Source organism: Citrus clementina, unplaced genomic scaffold, assembly GCF_000493195.1.
Source record: "Citrus clementina cultivar Clemenules unplaced genomic scaffold, Citrus_clementina_v1.0 scaffold_5, whole genome shotgun sequence".
Taxonomy (NCBI): Eukaryota; Viridiplantae; Streptophyta; class Magnoliopsida; order Sapindales; family Rutaceae; genus Citrus; species Citrus x clementina.
The window spans coordinates 40490484-40511845 of NW_006262201.1; the positions used below are offsets into that span (position 1 = coordinate 40490484).

Below are 21362 nucleotides of genomic sequence, written 5' to 3' on the forward strand. Positions count from 1 at the left end.
AAATATATCTTATATTAATATCCATTACAAAAGTCACATACATTAAATTAGTAAGTAACGCAGCATGCAAGAGATACAAACTTCTTTTACAAACTATCATGAACAAATTAATAGTCTAATACAAAATTGTTACAAATAAAATCGAATTTAGATTCAAAATTAACTTTTTCAATGGTGGCGTGGACACTTTATAAATGTGGACTATTCCCTTTACAACGCAATAGTTAAATCGGAGCAAATCAAAAGCAAATATTAGATTAGATTAGATTAGATATTAAAATTGTGAATCGCTGTGGGCAATTATAACATCTAAAAATAAATAAAAAGTAGATTTAAGTTTAAAATATTTAAAGAATATTAAAATAAAAAATTGGGCTAGTAGAATCTACTCGGTCTTTTTAATGTCCTAAATAAAAATTTAGGACTTTAATTAGTTAATTAGGCCTAAAAGTTTAATAATATAAATATTTTGATATTTTTTATTTTTACCAATATTTATAATTTTATAATTTATTTACTAGTAATTTTAAAAAATTAAAATAAAATTAAAAATTAAAATGGAGAAATGAGTAGGAGATGGGGATTCCACCTCATCCCCGTCCCCTCCCCGAATAAGAAATTGGGTAAAAAAATTTCTCCGTCCCTTCCCCAAATAAGAAATTAGGTATGAAATTATCCTTATACCCTCCCCAAATGAAAAAAATTCTCAAAAATACCCGTCCCCATAAGAATTTTTACCATCCCTATCCAAGAGTGTTATGGAATTTTTGCCATCCCTATCCAAAAGTGTTATGGGAACTTGTCTTGAACATCTTGATATATTAGACTCTTTTCAAGATTTGCTGCGGTCTGCAACCTTTTTGGCCCACTTTTAATATAAGTCCCAGGCAGAGAGTCTTCCGAAATCCGCACGTTCTATAACTGTTCGGATAAGATTCCAAATTCCACCGCCACAACTTTATGGTAGCTGGTGCAGTGGTAGTGTGGTTGCTTCATCGATTGGTTATTCATTATAGACTTTTTCTTCTAGTGAAATTATAGTCTACTATATCCAAGCATCAAGAGCTCAAACTCCATTGCCACCGCTTTCCACATTCACTGATCCCCCCAGGCCTCTCCGAGGAACAAAGAAAAAGTAAAATATATAGAGAGACAGTCACTATACCCTTCAATCGGAGCTTGTGCAATGATTTTTGCTGTGACGGTTTGGTTTTATTTATTTATTTTTGGACTAGAGGGTTTTTGCTATTTGTGAGTTGACTCGGTGTTGGAGAAATTAGGGTCCAAATAATTTAGAGATAGAGTCGTATTTGGTACATTATTTATCAATTAAATTCTAGTTTTTCTTTGAAATATTTTGTTTGAAAACCTCGACTATAAACACTTTTCATCTTTTCCACTCCAGGTGAAGAAAGAAGAATTGTTGTTGAGAAATGGAATCAATCTAACAGAAATTGATGCTGGGTTGAGTGAGATTCAATGTTATGGCCTATGGATTTTGTTTTTGCTGCTGTTTTATTTTTAAGCTGTGCTGGTGATCTGTGTTAGTGCAAGTTCATCATCACTGTGAATTAAGTTAACCAATCAATCAGTTTTCAAGATACAATGATGTTGTGAAGTGATAAGTACCGATCTCTTTAAATGGATTCATCACTAGCTATTTTTCCCACTAAGCGAAACCCACAAGCACACTTTTTCTTGTACAAGATTACGTATAGAAAGAAGAGACTTTATAATAATGCGAAAACACAAAAAAAATGAATAAAGTATAAGAAACAAAGTCTTCCAAAAATTAGAATATTATTGATAAATCTAAATAAACAAAATTAGGGTTTCAGTCCTTTTTTTACTAATTCTAAGTATTACGAATTTGTCAAAATAAATAAAGTTAAAATATTATTTTATAATAAAATTTTCTTAGTCTATGTATAAAGAAAACAAAACAAATAGTATCTAAGTAGGATATAAAAAGGAAAAAAAAAGTAATAAAAATAATAAAATAATTTAAAACAACAAAACGACCAAGAAAAAAAAAAAAAAGAAATCTCACGCTCGACCACAAGATAATATAACACTTTAGTATTTTAATTTGATTCGACTAGTCACAAACTTCCAAATAACATATAATACACCCAAAATAAAGACCCATAGCCTGAATTATAGATATTTTACTCGTGTTACGCAATCAGCCAACGTCTGCTTAGAGAGTCAATTCCCGACACTTCAATCACGCTTTGGTACTAGATGCAATGTATGAAAACTTTATTCATTGTGCTTGAAAACAATGCTTCTAGCCAAAAAATTATCAATGATGTCCCACTCCCACAAACATGTGTGTCCACTCAACTCAAGGGGCCCCTCCCTGAAAGTATCCATGATGTGCTAGTTTCAGATGTACTATTATAACTACGGTTACATGCTGATGGGCCTTGTTTAGTTGTTTGGGTTTCTAGAATCAGACCGAGCCCAAGGGTGACGGGCCAATATGATATCCGTCAATTATTTTTACCAGGCAGTAAAAATATACAAATAAATAAACAAATAATCTTTCTCAAGTTAAAACTCACAGGGGTAAGACCGTCAGTTCGCCGGTCAACAGGCCCAATCTTTGTGGCCGTGTACCTTTTGAATAATTAATTGACCCTTATCATGCAATTATTTTCAGTCAAGATTGACTTGGGAACCAGCAAGTTTTTAAGATCAATGGTTTTGCTCATGGTTTCAATATCTTGTAGTTGTTTTAGTAGTAGTGCAAGAAATGATCCAATCATCCGCCAAACCTGATCGTTAAATTTGGAGAAATTTTTATCATCGTCATTATTATTGCTTTTACCAGGGTTGCTTTTGCTTTCTGAATTCAATCTTTTTAAAAAATTATAAAAGGTGATGTAAGCCATTATATATATATATAGAGAGAGAGAGAGAGAGAGAGAGGTTTGCTTTCTTTTAACTTGTAGAAATCCATGCGTGATTGCACTCTTATGTAAAACTTCTTTTAGCAGGAAGTATCAACTATGTATCTGTTTCAGTCAAAGAAGAAGAAATTATTGAAGTTTGGATTAGACGATTTCGTTTGCTGGCATATCTCTGTCCAACCACATTATTCACGTTACAAAAAGCTATAGCCATCATAAATTTTCATAAAAATATTATTTACCTATATCCCCACAAGTGAGTTAAAATATTATTTATTATTTAACTTACTTCTTATTTTTCGATTTATTCACTAGTTTATTAGTGGAGGTTTATTTACTGTATCATCATTATTGATCTTAAGAGATTGCGGTAGATTTCCCTTCAAATTGTAATTATGAGCCTTTTTTTTTCTTTTCTTTTAAGACAGATGGCCGAAGCGCTTCACAAATAAAAACTGTGAGAAATCTAATTTCCAATATGTGTGAAAAAGCCCTCTTGGGCCACCTTTTTCTCGCTAACCACTTAGCCAGTTAGCCAAAGACAACAGTCACCACCAACCATGGCGGTAACTGACTTATTCGCCGGCGAGATCGCCGTCGAGCTACTAAAGATGCTAATATCAATATGCCGGCGATCCAGTCTCTGTAAATCGAGTGCAGAGCAGTTCAGGACAACCATAGAAGAGCTTCTCCCTACCATTCAAGAAATCAAATACTCCGGCGTTGAACTCCCGCCCATACGCCAGACTCAGCTGGACCACTTGTCAGAGACTCTCAAAGACGGCATAGAATTGTGCCGCAAGGTTCTTGCTTCAACACGTTGGAACGTGTACAAGAACCTGCAGCTAGCGAGAAAGATGGAGAAGTTGGAAAAGAAAGTTTCAAGATTCTTAAACGGCCCCATGCAAGCCCATGTATTAGCTGACGTTCATCATATGAGGTTCGAAACTGCTGAGAGGTTTGATCGGATGGAGGGCTCGGCTAGAAGGCTCGAGCAGCGACTCGGGGCGATGAGAATTGGAGTTGGAGGCGGAGGCTGGGTGGATGAGGCCGTTAAGAGAGTTGAAATGGAGGAGGATACATTGGCGGAGGGTGGTTTAGGAAATTTGATGGGTATCGGGATGGCTTTAGGGAAAAACAAAGTTAAAGAAATGGTTATCGGGAGGGATGATTTGAGCGTTCTTGGGATTTGTGGGATTGGCGGCTCTGGAAAAACCACTCTTGCTCTTGAGGTTTGCAGAGATCATCAAGTGACAAGTAGGTTCTGTTCTGTTGTCTCTTTTAATTGTCATTTATAGTTGTTTAATTTTTTATGTAAGAAATTCAGTTGGCTTTTTTTTAATTGGGTGTTTTCACCATTTGCAGGTTACTTCAACAACAGAATTTTGTTCTTGACAGTATCACAATCGCCAAATGCGGAGCAATTGAGGGCTAAAGTTTGGGGCTTTGTATCTGGTTGTGATAGCATGGGACCTAATTATGTGATTCCCCACTGGAATCTACAAATTCAGTCAAAATTAGGAAGTCGGTGTTTGGTTGTGTTAGATGATGTGTGGTCATTGGCTGTGCTGGAACAGCTGATTTTCAGGGTCCCTGGGTGTAAAACACTTGTGGTTTCACGGTTCAAGTTTTCAACAGTTCTCAACGATACTTATGAAGTTGAATTGTTAAGAGAAGATGAATCCTTATCCCTGTTCTGCTATTCTGCTTTTGGGCAGAAGACTATTCCCCCCTCTGCTAATGAGAATTTGGTTAAGCAGGTAATATCAAACTCCCATTTTATTGCCTGCAAACTGAGTGGTAGATATTTGTTCTCTGTAGCTGGCAGTTTCTTATTGTTATATGTTAGTGATAGTTGTGGAAAATTTGTGCAATAGATTGTGAAAAAGTGTAAAGGCCTGCCACTGGCTCTTAAAGTGATTGGAGCTTCACTTAGGGAGCAACCTGAAATGTATTGGACAAGTGCGAAGAAGAGGCTATCAAAAGGGGAGCCTATTTGTGAGTCTCATGAAAACAACTTGCTTGATCGGATGGCTATAAGCATTCAGTATTTGCCAAAAAAGGTCAAGGAATGTTTCTTGGATTTGGGATCATTTCCAGAAGACAAGAAGATTCCTCTGGAGGTACTAATCAATATGTGGGTTGAGATCCATGACCTTGATGAGGAAGAGGCTTTTGCCATCCTTGTTGAGCTTTCAGATAGAAACCTTTTGAAGATTGTGAAAGATGCACGGTATGTTTGTAAGTTGAAATTGAGTACATTTAGATTGTTTTTTTATCAAAATTCTCTAAGTGTTTTGAATTTAGCAGAGCTGGAGACATGTATAGCAGTTATTATGAGATATCTGTCACTCAACATGATGTGTTGAGAGACCTTGCTCTCCACCTGAGCAACCAAGAGAACATCAATGATCGCAAGCGATTGCTTATGCCAAGAAGAGACACTGAACTACCTAAAGAATGGGAGCGGAATGTAGATCAGCCATTCAATGCTCAAATTGTTTCCATTCATACAGGTTAGCTGCCACTTTTTAATGTTTTTTGTGTAACAACACAATATTGTCATCCTATTGGAAAAAAGATTGTGACAGTATAGTAATGCGGCCTTGAGTTTCTATATTTTGTGCTCACATAATGAAATCTTTTACTGCATAGGTGATATGAGGGAAATGGACTGGTTCCGCATGGAATTCCCAAAGGCTGAAGTGCTAATCCTGAATTTCTCTTCTACGGAGGAGTACTTCTTGCCTCCCTTCATCGAGAACATGGAAAAACTCAGGGCACTCATTGTAATAAACTATAGTACTTCAAATGCAGCCCTTGGCAACTTTTCAGTCTGTTCAAATTTAACCAACTTGAGAAGCCTCTGGCTTGAAAAGGTCTCCATTTCTCAATTACCAAAATCTTCAATCCCCTTGAAAAAAATGCAGAAGATCTCTTTTGTTCTCTGCAAGATTAACAACAGCCTAGATCAATCAGTAGTTGACCTGCCCAAGACGTTGCCTTGCCTCACGGAGCTCACATTTGATCATTGTGATGATCTAATGAAGCTACCTCCAAGCATTTGTGGACTGCAGTCACTTAAGAATTTAAGTGTCACTAACTGCCACAGTCTACAAGAATTGCCAGCCGATATTGGTAAGATGAAATCTCTGCAAATTCTCCGGCTATACGCTTGCCCTCATCTAAGGACTCTCCCTGCTAGGATTTGTGAACTGGTTTGTTTGAAGTACCTGAACATTTCTCAATGTGTCAGCTTGTCTTGTCTTCCACAAGGGATTGGTAATTTAATTAGATTGGAGAAAATTGACATGCGAGAGTGTTCTCAAATATGGAGTCTACCAAAATCTGTCAATTCACTGAAGTCTCTACGGCAAGTGATATGCGAGGAAGACGTTTCTTGGGCGTGGAAGGATTTGGAGAAGACTCTGCCAAATCTTCATGTTCAGGTTCCTGCGAAATGTTTTAGTTTAGATTGGCTTCATGAATGAATAAAATGTGTTACTCTGTTGGAATTACCAGCTTGCTTCTAATGTGAATAATTTTAACAGAGCAGTAAAATTAAAGTCATTCAACACTTAATTAGTCAATTTTGTGCATGGGCGGCTGCCTGGAAAAGGTTAAAAATTAGATAAGAGGAGCACTTTTTTTTCTTCATTTTTTTTTCCTTGAAAATATGCATCCAAAAGTTGGTGGTTGAAATTGAACACCTAAATGATTTTAAAAAAATAAAAAAATAATAAAATCAGTAAAATGGGTTCAATTTCAGTCAAAATGTATTTTTTTTATTTTAGATGAAAAAGTCTAAAGCATTTTTTTTTTCTCCGTGGGGCTGACGTTGGGTTGAATTGCCCTATAAGATACGCGGGAAAAAGCGCGTGGACCCCATATGATTTCACACTGTCAAAAGTATCAGGCGGACGGAAAAATTTTAAATTAATTATATTATTTCATCAATTAATTTATGAATATTATTATTATTTGAGAGAATTTTTTTAAATAAAATTTTGAGATACGTAATAATATTCTTTTCAGAGTAGAGCTTCCAACATCCTTTTAAAATTGTTATGAAATTCTCTTTTTAATTATATTTATTTTAATACCAAAAGCACCCATGTTCTTATCAAACTTCATTTATGCATTTAATGTTCTTTTTTTTCCCCCAATTTTCTTACTCCTGAAACAAAATGAAGTCCCCTGAAACAAAATGAATTCCTCCTTACTCTGATTATTAATAATTGAAGATTTGAGCTAAAAATAAAAAAAATATAATTAAACTCCCTAAATTTCAATAGCTCAATATCTCCCTCTTCGTGAAGTTGTGGAGTTTTATAATCTAACATAAAATTTGCAAGCGAATATTGGTTAGAGTGAGCTGAATGGGCCAATAGCGTGCCTGTTTTCAAGGTTAAAAATTAGAGTAGGGCCACTGACACCCTTTATTATCCTCACAACACTCCTTTCTTGATGTACTTTACGTAATTATACCAAACGACCTTTGATTCAATGGGAGAAGTCTTACACTTATAATGTTGAGTGTAAGAGTTTGAGCCTTCATAAGAGTATTATGGAGGTTAGTTTCAGTTCTTCCTCAATTATCAACTAATTGAGTGGAGACAGTCTCTCTCTTACAAAATGTGAATGGAGTAGGCACCTCTCGAATATTAGAGAGGTTTTAAAGTATTTGGGCAAGTGCTTCAGTGAGTTAATGTATGGCGGTGGTCCCAGTTGTTTAATACGATTGTAAATATTGTAATTGTAATGTCTGATGTAATATCAATAACAATATCTGTATAACAGAATTAAAAAAAAAAAAGCTTTACGTAATTATATTTAAGATCAAACATATAATTCTGATTAAACCCAACTAATGTTTCTCTCTTTTGCACAAGAACACGATTCAAGAATCAATCTCCAATCCCTTATGCCAATCATAAAGTCTTATATGCCAAAAATCACTTTTACAATTAAATTTTTTAAAAAAAATCTAGTATTTTATATTCAGCTTACTTGTTCATCTACTTAATTGGCAGTCAACCAACCACAAAATTGGAGATTTACAGGACCAAAAATGCAAAGGTCCACGTTGAAATCAGCACCAGTGCTCCCAAACTGTACCTAAGCTGCCTCCCGCAGTGATGATTTAGTCCTTTTCGATTAAATATATGATTAATTTAGATAATAAAATTAATTATCTTCAAATCACTTCTATTACTGTTAAAAAAAAATTTCTTTTAAAAATCTCAACTTACCTCTCACTTTTGTTTAAAAAAAAAAATCATTAACCCACTCTTTTTTGTTTTCATCTTTAAAGAAAATGAAATGACTTTAAAATATTTCATGAAATTTTTTGAATAGAGGGATGATTTGAAAAAAAAAAAAATGGGTTAAAAAAAGAATAATCCGAAACCTACCTTAAAAACTACACTTATAAAAGTCCAACATCCTTTTTCTCGTCGCAGGGGTCCAAGAGGGAATATTCTGTGATATACCTTAAGAAAGCGCCAGAGAATGAAGTTGTGGACCCCAGAGATAGTTGTATACAAATCAATCATTTCGTTTTCTATCGTGATGTCCGAGTCAGCAGCCGCTTTGGCCGGTTTCCATTTCTAATCTTGGTGGTTGTTGACACCTACTTGTTCCAAGAGCATGGAGCGTTCACACTCAACATTGGTAAGGACTAAGGAGACTGTGCTATGAAATTAAATGGCCGCAAATCATACCAACTCATTTTGGTGTCTCAATTTCTTGCTAGGTGGAACCTTGAGAAGGCTACTGGAGAAAAACCTTCTGGTTTCTAGCTTGGACTTGGGAGTTTATTTTTATTTTTTTCTGATTTAAATTGCACCCCATCATACACGTTAAACATGAAAGTTGCTGGAAGCATGGTGTTAATATACAAGCAGTTTAAAGTTTAAACTGTACTCTAAAGAAATCTAGTGGGGATATACTCATTTATCCTAAGGGGAAAACTGTAGAACTCGTCATTTCTAGAGTCGCCCTTCCTGTGCTGGAAGGGTTTCCACCAGGGGAGTCCTCTGTCGGCAACTGTATCTCTTGCATCAAGTGTGTTATCTAGCACTGTCCCAACGATCATTGCTACGGTTGGAGGTGATGAAAAGATTGTGTTCCATATGTCATTAAACTGCAAAAGGCATCCAATGATCTCTATCAACATGTATTGATATAGAGCAGAGCGCAAAAACAAAGAAAATAGCATAGATAAACATTTGAATGCTGACTAATGACCTGCACAAAGCAATATTGTCAGCCTCACAACTAAAAAGGTTTTCCCGATATAAATTCATGCTAAGAGTCAACTCAACCATTCTCATAGTAAGAGAAACCCACTGATCTCTTCAGTTTTTGCTGGGGCAAGTAAATAGAGACACCATCCCTAATTCAATCCCATGAATTTTAAGTGTGTGCACGTGTACTCATATGTGCATGAGGGCACATTCAATGCAGAGAAAGACAAATCCCCGGAGTTTTAACTTCAGTAAATTTTTTTTTTTTTTTGGGGGTTTGCCAAATCAGCATCCTTTGGTTAATTGGGGGCCAAAAATGGTGATCCAACATTATCACCAAGGGATTCATATAAGGATATAAAGAGGAAATTCAAGACTAAGCCTAACTGCGGTAGGCTATAGGGGAATTTCATCATGCCTCAGAGCATGCGATTTGCATGTAGCAAATGCTCGGCTGTGCTCTAGTGCCTATCTCTTTCATGTGCAGGGCCACTGCAGATTCTAATACCATTCCATACCTATAGTTAGTTCTCTCGCATCTTACCTTACAGGCTTACACTTCTAAATTCCAAGAGACAATGTTGTAATACAAAGTAACAAACGATACATCCAAAGATGAAGAAGGAAAATAGAAAATATAGCTTTTTCTCTGAGCAACTTACCCATCCACCACCCGTTCTAACTGGCCCATGACCATCCTCAGTGGTTTTCGAGGCAAAGTATTGAGGAATTGATATGCCAAGGAACAGAGAGAGGCCCAAAATATAAATGTTTCTCATGGAATTATTATTTGCAAACTGTATGAAAGTAATCCCAACAGCAGCTGAAAGAGGGAGGGACAATTAGCAAATTTTTGTTAAGGAATTTATGAACAGTGAAAAAATATGAAAAATTACAAAGAATTACTAACCAACTATGCCTAATAGAACACAGTATATGGCAGCAAATATTGGCAATGGAATGGATGCAAAGAAGGCACCAAACTTCCCTGAAAACATATCACAGTCAAATACAAAGTGATAAATAAGATCAGATATCAAGTTATTATGAGGGTAGAAAAACAAACCAAATATGGAGAAAAATATCATGAACGCAGTTGAAATCTGCACCACTCTTCTGCTGCCTATGTGTGTTAGGCCGAGGAGGCCAACATTTTCCCTGCAATATCATTCAGCTGGTGAACCAGGCGAAAAAAAAAAAATTCCACGTTTTCACACGGTACACTGCTCTACATAGATCGGTTTTACATGCTTCCTTACACAGATGCAGTAGTACCAACAAGAGAACCAAAAATTCCTTCAACCAGCATGCCAATACCCTGCACATTATTAAACACAACCAGTATTCATCTAGATGGTCAGCTAATACCAAGAATTCATTGCATATGTGAAAATATAGAGAAATAAATAAGCAAAAGAAAATGGAGCAAAGAGCTCAGTGACAGGACCTGCAGGCCAATACTTCGGCTGAGGACATGTGCTGGAGGAGCTGTAGCACCTGCAAACCGTGATGCTGCAATAAATGTTCCAGTTGACTGCATGAAATGTTTAAGAAAGCAAATAGTTAAACAGCAGATTTCTCTACTCTGTCCAGATGAAACAAGAGGAGCAGGTTTCAAATTTAGCCTCTGCACCATTTAGGACCCAGAATATATTTAAATTATATCCAGAACCTAAGTAACTTACATAAGGAGGTCAAAATTTTAAAATAGATAAAAATAGAAATTCATATATCAAAATTTTTGAATTGTGCTATTGAAATTCTCTGAAATAACTATTGAACCTCTGCAGATGTTACAAGTGCTGCTCCTATCATCCCAAAGACATGGCTTGCTCTGAATATGGGAGTACCCCACTGAAATGGGTAAGGAACCTTAATCCTAAATAAGAAAGAACATAAATAATGCATCAAGCAAAGAATGATTTCTTTTTAAAGGAAAATCTCATCCATTTAAGCATGAGTGAAGCCAAATCATTTGGTTAATACCAAGGAGCAGAAGACAAAAGATAAGAACGATCTGTGCGGCAGCTCAGTTTAGTTTGCTCTGGAACATTATTGTAAGCACCAGCTGCAGTGAGGATGGCAGCAAAAGCCCAAACAACTCCAATGCAGAAAAGCAAAGCAAACCTCTCAACTATAAAGTGGGCCTTCGGATGTAAGCGCTTCAAATACTGCCAAGTACATAAGATTTTGTTATATTTAAAGAAGAATACTCGTATAGTCTTACTAATTGCGGCAATTTGAAGAAAATATATCACCTGTTGACAAATCACCAGTAGAACCAACATAGGCAGGCCGATTTCCACGCAGTTACCAAGCTGTACAAATGGCATAAAGTTATTGTCTGGATTACTATTAAATCTTCAATGCTGTGAAGATTAAAGAACCTCAATAAGAATATTACCAGAGGGAAGCCCCTCATGAACAGACCAAGCCCAACCACACAAACAAATGGTACGATTACAATGGGACTAAAGAATCTGAAATGAGTGGAAGTAAAGAGAGACAATCAGAATAGCTAGTCACAAGATCCAACTTTCAAGAATAGGTATCCAACTATAACTAAAAAGATGCCAGAGAGCTTTGAGGATTGATTTTGATGAGAAAAAAAAATTAGATAATCAAACTACACTATGGTACCTTGCTAAATTTCCCCAGGCCCCACTATATCCAAGCACAATGTTGATAAACGAAGAAACTATAAGTGATCCTTGAATAGTTCTGATTGTGTGGCGAAACCTCTGCAAGCAGCAATCATAGCATTAGTGCAATCAGAAGAGATGACAATGGCAAGGTAAAGAGTTGATAATCACAAAGCAGCTTTAGGTAATTGTGAACACGCCATGGTAACACAAGAGTTTTTATAAGTTGTAAGTTATTACTAATCCTGAACATCATCATACAAGGTCTCTTATGCGGAAAAGGAATAAATCTATGTATCTCACATACGAATGTAACATGCATCAATTTTTTTGTTTTTTTCATTTCAATTGCATCTCATTTGAACTTTCCATACATCATGCTCAGATGTGAAGCTCCCGTCATTGTAATCATTGATGATTGACAATACTGGCAGGGTGAAAGCAGCGGATGGACCCATCACCGTAGGAAGTCTTGTCCCAAAAAGTGTTTGAAGCAGCGTATTCAGACCCGACATGAACAACAAAGATTGAATCACTCGCCCCTTATCACCCTGTTCATAGCAAACACCAAATTGAGATAGCTTAAGCTGATATTCATTTATCTATTAGCCACAGAAAAACAGACAGTGCACATGACTTACATGGCCCCCACCCATTAGAGGCACCAGTGTACTGGAAATTAAGACTGTTGTTCCAAGCATTACGATATAGTGTTGGAAAGCTAGTAAGAGCGCTTGAGCTGTGAAATTGGATTAATTCATCACGATTAGTTAGAAAGAAGAAAAGACTTCAGAGAGAAACTCAAATCAGAGAAGCAAAGGGTAACTGATAAGAAATTTCAGGGAAATTCTTTCTTATAGTTTAGAATAGCTGGAAGTAGCACTATAATTTACACATATTAAAAAGCAGAAAAGGCGTTTACTTGGACTAAAGAAATACAAAATGGAATCAGAACCAAAAGCATACATATGGAATCAGCAGAACTGGGATAAAAAGGAAGCCATAAAAAGAAATGACCAACAAAAAGAAGGTAATTGTTACTAGCATAGATATGCAGCAAGGCTAGACAGTTAATGCTAAAAAAAAAGAAAAGCAATCACTTTACTATGAAGTTATAACCATAAGTAGCTTTTGTCGCAGAATAAACAAAAAGAAGAATAAAAATATCGAGAAAACCATGAAAAAGAGAAAAAAGAGGGAGACTGACGCCATGGAGGATTGGAGTGGATGCAGTACTGAAGCTGCTGGAGTTGCTCGGCTGGAGTCCAAATGGGACCCCTTGAAAGTCCAAGAGACGGCGGTGCCGCCTGCGGTGGTGGAGGCGGGTGGTGGCCGGCCGTTTCCCCCATTTCTTCTTCTAACTACTATCTCTCCCTCTCTCTCTTTGTTATTATTTTCCTCCTTTTACAGAGAAATAAAACGAGCGTATTTGTTATTCTTCTTGAAGCTGCGAATCACCGACAGGAGAAAGATTAATACATAGAAACTTAGAAAGATTAGAAATATATTAAACAAATAGCTTTCTTTTCTATTTGTTTTCTGACAAAAACAGAAATTTTTTTAATTACCCGAAAAGCGAAAATGGAAAAAATAAATTAAGAAGAAGAAGCTCGGGTTAGGCTCAGCTCAAGATCATTTTATTATTATTAATGAAGAGAGCTCCTCCTTCACAAAATAAAGTACAAGGAACCTGAGAGAGAACGAGACCTGGAAGCTGGAAGATAGAAAGCAAAAGAGGCGAGAGTTTGGATTACGTTAAGGTTGTCTTGTATCGAAGCATATGATATAATTTATTCAAATGAAAATCCTTTTCATATTTTATACGTAGATCGTAACGTATGGGCGGGCGCAGCACAACACGTGAGCCTTCACTGCCACTCTAGGGCCTTCAACGAGCTTGCACTTCTTACAAGCTTTCTACTCGTTATATTTTAACGTTCAACTTCCTTCGAATTACCGTTTTGCCATCTTAAAAATTGGGACTTGTTCTGGGCAGAGTGTATATTCTCTCCCATGCGTGTTTTTGTTATGTCTGCTTATCAATTAACAAGTAGAAACCACATCCACGTGGGTACAGTGTATACGCGGGAGCACCCAAATCTTTTTCTTATCAATTGAGTACCCTCCAAGTTTTAAGTTGTCTACTTTTCTTTTGTTTACCTCATTTTGGCAAATAGAAGCGATGTTACTGAGAAGTTAACTAATCAATTAAATTATCTTAATCATCTCCCTAATATTATTATTTCTATTGAACTGATTTTAACCCAAAATTAGGAAAGAACTCGACAAATGGCAATGAATAAAGGCCCGGGATGAGATCGTTATTCTACTCCATTCGATACAAAAAAGCTTATTTGATGTGTGAAATGGCTCATAATTGGAATTAATTGGACCTTTTTCTTTTTGGGTCCATTAAGCTAACTCAAATCAGTGTCACAATCATGATGTTTTTTTTCTCTTTTATCTTCTTATCTTTTTCGCAATTAATCAATCGTGATGGCTTTGAAAAAATAGCTTAATTAAAGGATTGCAATCATGCAAAAAGCGTAAAATATACACCACCAAATTAAAAATGGCCTAATTGTATGCCAATCTTCTTTTGGATCACTCATTAGTCAAATCAAGCTTAAAACTATTCCCAAATTACAGTGATCGGACATGAAATCAATCACCGACTAACAGATAAGCAGAGGCTACAGCACCGTCCAGCCTTCAAAGTTTTCATTTATACCCTTACGTTTTGTAATTTTTCTATATTATAGCAATATTTTATTTTATTTTCAAATATATCCTCAGTTCAACCCTTTTTTTAATTACAGTTAGGGATTTTATTTTATTAAATGAATTGTATATTTATTGAATAAATTGAAATCATTAGGAGACTAAATGTTAATATTGCTCTAACTTGTTATAAAAAAGGTTATGATTTGGTCTGATTAAGGGGGAAAAAAAGTATGTCAATGTGTATTATAGCATTGTTATTAGGAGTAGTTTTACAAATAAGAAAAATTCTTTTACTTTACTTTAATGAAATAATGAATAAAAAAAATACATATTTCAATCCAATGTGTCTTTCCTTATAATTTATTAAAATTTGTGTTATTCTATTTTTTTAACGTATTTCTTACTTTAGGAAGTAAGGGATCTTTTATTGGAGAGTGCGACTATTGTCAATAATATTAGAAAATCACAATATCATATAATAATAATTATTATTATTATTAATATTTTTATAATTTTATAGCTTATTTCCTTCACAGTCATACTCAATTTTTTTTCTTTTCTTTTCATTAAATTAAATTATTTAAATATGTCACATTCTCTGTCACTAAAATAAAAAAGAAATTCATAAATAATCTTTTTACTGTATGATTTTAATCATTTTAATAATATAAACTTATTTATTGTATTGTTATCATTCTTTTATTAAATATATATATATATTTTACTAAGATTTTTAATATGGCATTACTTAATATAAATATTACTTTTAGAGCATCTTCAAAAGATTCTATTAATTTTACCCTTTAAATGTCTATTTGCTTACCTATGTGAAAAAAAGAGAGTGAAAAATATATGTTATTTTTCAAAAGACTCTTCAAATGAAAATAAGTTAATATTATTTTAATTAAATAAATTTTTTACAAATGAAAAGTAAATAGTAATTAAAGTACTTCTCTCTCTAATAAAAAGTAATGAAATATAAATTAAAAAGGTAGAAAGTAATTTTATAAAATTAAAGAGAAAAAATTATTTTTTATTTAAAAAATCTTAATTAAAGTATATTTTGTAATCTTAAATGTTGGTGGGATTCTTTAAATAAATAATAAAATATTATTTTAAAAACTTTTAGAAATGCCCTTACTCTTTTATATAAATCTACGTTCACGCAAACATTTATTATATATTTATAAATTAAGTCAAAACAATAAAAAGCCCCTTATTCCAGCCCTGGAGATAAGGCACTTGATTGCCTGTACCTGAAAAGCCATGAGAAAAAGCTTTGATAGGATTATAGTACGAAGCGGGAATTTCCAACGGCCAACAATGGTGTTAATGTGAATTTGGAATAAAAAGGGTGTCAAATACGGTATTCAAATAGTTAAGGAGAGGGACTGGGAACCGGCGAGCCATATCTTGAGACAGAGAGAGGCTTAAAATTTCGAGCCAGCCACGTGAAGGCCATGCGATGAGTGGGGCGCTGCTGCATCCTGCATGCATATTATTGTTGTGATTATTTTATTCCTAACTACTTCATAACTAATTAAGTACATGCCGCTAGAGCCAAATCTATCAAAAGATATAATTTTCAGTACAGGCGATGGCACCGACCACAGAAGCCTTCTGATACCGATCTGTGCTCCATCGATATTTAAATGCAAATCAAGTCGACGCTAAATTGGGTTTCAGGTACCCAAAATCCCACTCTACAATCGATATCTTCGGCTTTTGTAGATGCATCAAACCTGGATCTAGATCACCTTTTGAATCATATGCTATATTTGCTTTGTCAAACCCGGAACACCTAAGTTAATGAACCTGCTGCTGCTGCTGCTCATTTTTCTTCTGAAACATTGCAGGCAGATGGAGTAGACTTTGAAATAAGAAATACAGCAAACAATGTCTCTTATGTATAGGTATCTAACGGAACTTAAAACTAAGGCACAACTGTTTGAAAATTAAAATCAAACAAGGATAATGGCGAGTCAATATCTTTTAATCTGGAAAAGGGGAAATTTTCAGAGTTCATCACATTGCAAATTCACAGTCTTGCATCCACTGTTATCTAGTTTGAATAACAAATAAAGCCTTTGGACAAAAGCACAGAGAACATCTCATATGGAAGCAAAAACTGTGTAAAACAACATACCTAAATTTTAGGTGTCATTACAAACACATTGTCTAGCAAATAAAGGCATTACAAGAGCAAGGCAAAGAACATCAGGGGCATGCACAAACCGAAACTAACACAAAACTCAAACTAAGTGTCATGGCCCCAAACTGAACAATCCCATAGACCACTGTGGGATCTTTGAAAGATTAGCACATGACAGCACACATACAGTATACCAAATTATTTAGGTTATAAACACTGTTAGATTGGATATACTTGCTCATTTTTCGTTATGAGTATTAATCAGCCAGCAAGAGGATTGAGGACATGACCAGTGAACATCACCAAACCAGTCATGTCTTCTCTTATCATGAACACAAATGGGTGGTCAGCTACAAAATCTATCTTATCTGAAAGAACTATCGACCTAAGTACTACAGTAGCTGCCGAAGCAGCTGCAGCTTCCGTTCCTTCTTCATTAACTTCTATGAAGGACTTCTGGAAGATACTTGAAACATATAGGTTCTTACCCACAGGGGAATCCACCATCTCTGCCAAACCACCTCCTTCACCAGAAAAAGGCAACACTAGTCCTAATCCCTTGAGGACTTTAGAAACTTCACTCCCAAAAGAAATCTTAAACCTAGGAATCCTGAAGTCGCCCACTTCTACTCTTTGGGATGGAAGGTGGTGGTCTAAAAACTTAGATTCAGATCCCATCTTCTCTAGTAAAGTTGGCAGCCCATCTTTTGCATCCGGAAGGAAAAAGTACATGGAGAAACGGCGTTTATCCTCACCTTGTTTGTAAGGAAGCCCTAAAACTTTGAAACCATCAAAGGCACTCACAAACTGATTCTTCTTGCTAGTCATGAAAGGCACTTTAATGGAGCCTCCATTGAGAAGGTGAAAGTCATAGTCTTTTGTCTTTGATGAATCAAACGTTTCATTCCAAGCTCCTTTGAAGTATAGTGCATTTGCAAAGATGAGCCTGGTTGAATTGTCAACTGAACCAGGAGGAAGAACCTCCTTAACAAGGCCATTGGTCTCCTTCTCAGCCCACATATTCACTTCTCTGGATACTTCAGCAGCCTTTTAAAGATGCCATCAACAAAAAAAACAGAAAATGAGAATATTCATCATAGCAGCGCCCAAACAACCAGGCGGAACCAGCATGTAACACTAAATAAACACTGCAAGCTAAGTGAAGCACATTCATCATTCAGGCAACTAAATAAACACTGCAAGGTAAGTAAAGCATCGCCAATATAAGGCTCCCAAGGTACCTGTCGAAAGTTTAACAAAATAAAATTCATCATAGCATTTGCATCCAAGTTCAATGTTAAGGGCAAAAATAAAATTATGCCATAAATCGTATTGCATTTGATGAAAACTGAGGACCCAAAACAACGTTCGTGCTAGAAGCCATCTAACGTGTAAAGTCATGCCACAAGCTAAATGTTCAAATAAGCTAAGGGTATGTTTGGGATTGCTTTAGATTCTGAAGCAATCATTTTCCCATTGGATTTTGAAATAATCAGCTTTGGAAATAATTTTCAAAATGTTTGGTAAATTTAGATTATGATACAATCATTTCTAAAATAATTTGTTAAATGTGTTTGATAAATCAATATTAAAATTAGAATGTTTATATACAATGACTAAAATATACAAATCTTGTTATATCATAAAACGATATAGAATCTTTGGTTTTAATTAAAATTTTAAATGTATTCATTAATTACTTATTAAAAATATATAATCAATTTATCTTTCCATAAATAAACTAATTCAATAAGTAAATATTTGTATGCAATAATAAAAAAAATATCAGAGTTTCCATTGCCAGCGCCGGTGCCATCGCCGACGTTCAAAAACATTTAACGGATATTGATTAAATAGGTATCACCAATCACAAATTTCATACTCTACTCAATGGTAGAATTTTCCCCAGTATCGGAGGTGCAGTGACAGAGAACGCGCCACCCTAACTACACGGCCACCATTAACTTGGCTTTGAAACCACCATAGTCATGGTCAAATGTTGTCGATCTGTTCGATGACAGCGGTCGTGCACCCTAATTCCTTGTGATTTGGTGGCGGCGTAGAGGTGGCTGGAGTAATTTCTTAAGCGCGTGCACGGCCATAATATCTCCTAAGAAGTTTGTTTGACGAATGCCAGTGATGGCGCCGAACGTCACCAGTATTTTTTATTTTATTTTGTTTTGTTAAATTTGAAAATGATTAGAAATAATAATAATTAGTTATATTATTTCAATTTCCAGATAATTTTGAAAATATATAATTAAAGTAAGATAATTTAGGTATGAAATATTACAAAATCAGATTCCTAAAAATTTAGACTTTTAGAAGCTACTTTCATAAGCTTTCATAATCTAATTATTTGATAATTAGATTTTCAAACAATTCATTTTTTATAGTGTTTATCAAACACTTTTTGGATGTTAAAGTGTTTCGATTATTTGACAACCTAAAGCAATCTCAAACATGCTCTAAATGAACAAGGAAGCTAAACGTACAAACTACGTTTTCTAAGCTGAAGAAGACGGTCATGAGCAATTCTCCAATTTGATCAATAAAACAAGCTACAACATTGCTTTGGAGGGCTCAGATCCTTGTACAGTTATTTTCTAGCTACTCATTGCGTTCATTTCAAAAGGGCACGATGGTTGCAACCATTTGTTCCTAATAAAATATCAGCAAGCAGCAGAATACATGCCAAAACACTACTAAAGACTAAAAGTAATTATCAAAGCATTTTTACAGCCTAAATTACTACTCGCAAGAGTTTCCCAGAGTTGATTGCTAAAACTAAATAATGTCTTTATAATGATCCACAATTTACCAAAACGCAACGTACTGACTCAAAACAATAGATTGCGGATGCCAACAATTCAAGTAAATTTAGGTCCTTCATGAATAACAGTAGTGTACTAACTGAGAGTTTTTACCTTGGTTTGGAAATCGACTTGATTAGAAGCAGCCTTGTAGACGTTGTCCACAACCTGTTTGAAAGTATTCTTGAGAGAAAGTGACTCATCAATCCAAACACCATTGGCCACCGACAAGCGGGGCCCGCCGCTAGGACTTCCGTCGGCAAAAACGACGGCGACGAGTTCGGAGGCGAAGGCGTTAAGTTGGTCGTTGGATTTGGACTTGAGAAAAGAGAGCAACTGGTCGAGAGTGGGGCCCTTGGATCCAGCCGAGATCAGGCTCAGCAGCACATGGATCGATGACGGCGAGAAGACTAGGTTCGAGTCTTTAGCTTCGGTTAGGGCAACGTGCTTTGTTAGAGACAAAGCGACGTCGGTTTGGTTGCTGATTGATTCGCGTACGTCCATGCTCTGCAAACTACTCTCTCTGGAAACGATGAAGAAACGGACTGACAAGTTCTAGATAATTAACTAAAATGCAGAAACGGAGTCAAATAACGCGATCGTAAGACGACGTCTGATTTTTGGTGACGTGGATTTCAAAAGGCCGGTTCCCGCGGATGAGAGACTACACGTCTACACGTATTCTGTTGGCTTCTCTCTCATCTCCGTGTCCAAAGAGTTTGCGTAGTAACTAAGCTTGCGGTGGGCCTTGGTTAAGGGTTTGATGACTGGCCAATGCTTTGGGCTTTTCTTTTTAACAAAGAACAACCCCCTTTGTGTGCAAAACTAATTAAGCTCCGTACTTAATCTAATCAAGCCCCATTGCTAATAAGACCGGTGCCATTGGCAGGAAAACTTAATTTTTTACCACACCTCCAAAATTAATCGTTGAATGGAAAACAATTTTGAAACCCCAATTTAATTTCGAAATAATAAGATTGGTTTTCGTGGATATAATATTACAACAATTTACTGATTATAATAAGAGGTTCAACAAGAGTACATATTTCCTTATATTGTAGTACGGTTTTTTACCATTTTATTGTGAAATGTAAACCCCTCTCTTTAAAGAAGAATTGGTGACAGGTTTTGAGAAATTTCCATGTTATTGAGAGTGAAGTGACACTGTGACAGGTTGATTTAGGTTGGTTGATAGGATGAATAGGGTTCGGAGGTGAGTTTAGGTGTATAATATACTTTATGGTGTATATAATAAATTTACATTTTAAAAAGATGTGATCAATCGCACTAGAGAAATATTATATATAATGTCAATCAAGTACGCGTCTTCACACACATTATTATGTGGGATAGGCCACGTTTTACTTGATCATTGATTGGCATCTCACAACCCAACCACTGATCAGGTAGCACGTGGTTTGTTATTGTACACGATAGTGCACTTGATCAAATTCGTATACATATAAGTAATTATCTGGTACAAGAACTTCAATTTTATTAAAGTTGAGGAAAGTTATTATTACACCATATGATGTAAATATTTTTTTGAACTTATAACAAATTCCAGGATCTAGATAAAATAATATATATGTATATGTATATGTTTTAGTTATCTTGAAATATGTAAAATGAATCATTTAACAAACTAATTTACGAGATTGTTTAAATCTTGCAACAAATTGTTTATAGTTTAATGGTAAGAGATCTAATTTATGGTTTCTCCTACACTTTGCTGTTTTATTTTTTAGGAAAAAAAAATAACATAACCACAATTTTATGTAAGTCACTTGCTAGTTCCTCTTGTGCATGTGACGTTCTCCTATTCTGCAAACATATTCTTATGATTTACGGACTTTTTTAGACAAAGG

At 35.4% G+C, this 21362-nt stretch overlaps 3 protein-coding genes across 5 annotated transcripts; 1 reads left to right on the forward strand and 2 right to left on the reverse strand.

Annotated features, from left to right (window-relative positions):
* The first annotated feature begins 3239 nt into the window (after window positions 1-3239).
* On the forward strand, window positions 3240-6433 carry LOC18042453 (probable disease resistance protein At4g33300). Its single transcript, XM_006434803.2, has 5 exons — window positions 3240-4172; window positions 4281-4675; window positions 4793-5148; window positions 5226-5431; window positions 5571-6433. Exons 1-5 carry the CDS (start codon window positions 3476-3478, stop codon window positions 6404-6406), a joined length of 2490 nt encoding a protein of 829 aa, XP_006434866.1. The 5' UTR covers window positions 3240-3475; the 3' UTR covers window positions 6407-6433.
* A 2258-nt stretch (window positions 6434-8691) lies between these two features.
* LOC18042454 (nucleobase-ascorbate transporter 3) lies at window positions 8692-13623 on the reverse strand. Of its 3 annotated transcripts, none has more exons than XM_006434806.2 (15): window positions 13513-13623; window positions 13013-13252; window positions 12447-12544; window positions 12180-12356; window positions 11804-11904; window positions 11568-11643; window positions 11422-11481; window positions 11150-11334; window positions 10946-11042; window positions 10611-10697; window positions 10423-10481; window positions 10230-10321; window positions 10074-10151; window positions 9826-9986; window positions 8692-9060 (listed from the first exon to the last, which is right to left on the reverse strand). In XM_006434806.2, exons 2-15 carry the CDS (start codon window positions 13152-13154, stop codon window positions 8842-8844), a joined length of 1632 nt encoding a protein of 543 aa, XP_006434869.1. In that variant the 5' UTR covers window positions 13155-13252; window positions 13513-13623; the 3' UTR covers window positions 8692-8841. The 3 variants fall into 3 exon arrangements, with proteins under 3 accessions (XP_006434869.1, XP_024039842.1, XP_006434867.1); XM_024184074.1 differs by having other exon boundaries at window positions 13496-13601; XM_006434804.2 differs by having other exon boundaries at window positions 13374-13601.
* Window positions 13624-16573: 2950 nt separating this feature from the next.
* LOC18042455 (serpin-ZX) lies at window positions 16574-20172 on the reverse strand. Its single transcript, XM_006434807.2, has 2 exons — window positions 19609-20172; window positions 16574-17728 (listed from the first exon to the last, which is right to left on the reverse strand). The coding sequence occupies exons 1-2, from the start codon at window positions 19996-19998 to the stop codon at window positions 16943-16945; spliced, it is 1176 nt and encodes a 391-aa protein (XP_006434870.1). The 5' UTR covers window positions 19999-20172; the 3' UTR covers window positions 16574-16942.
* Between the last annotated feature and the right edge of the window lie 1190 nt (window positions 20173-21362).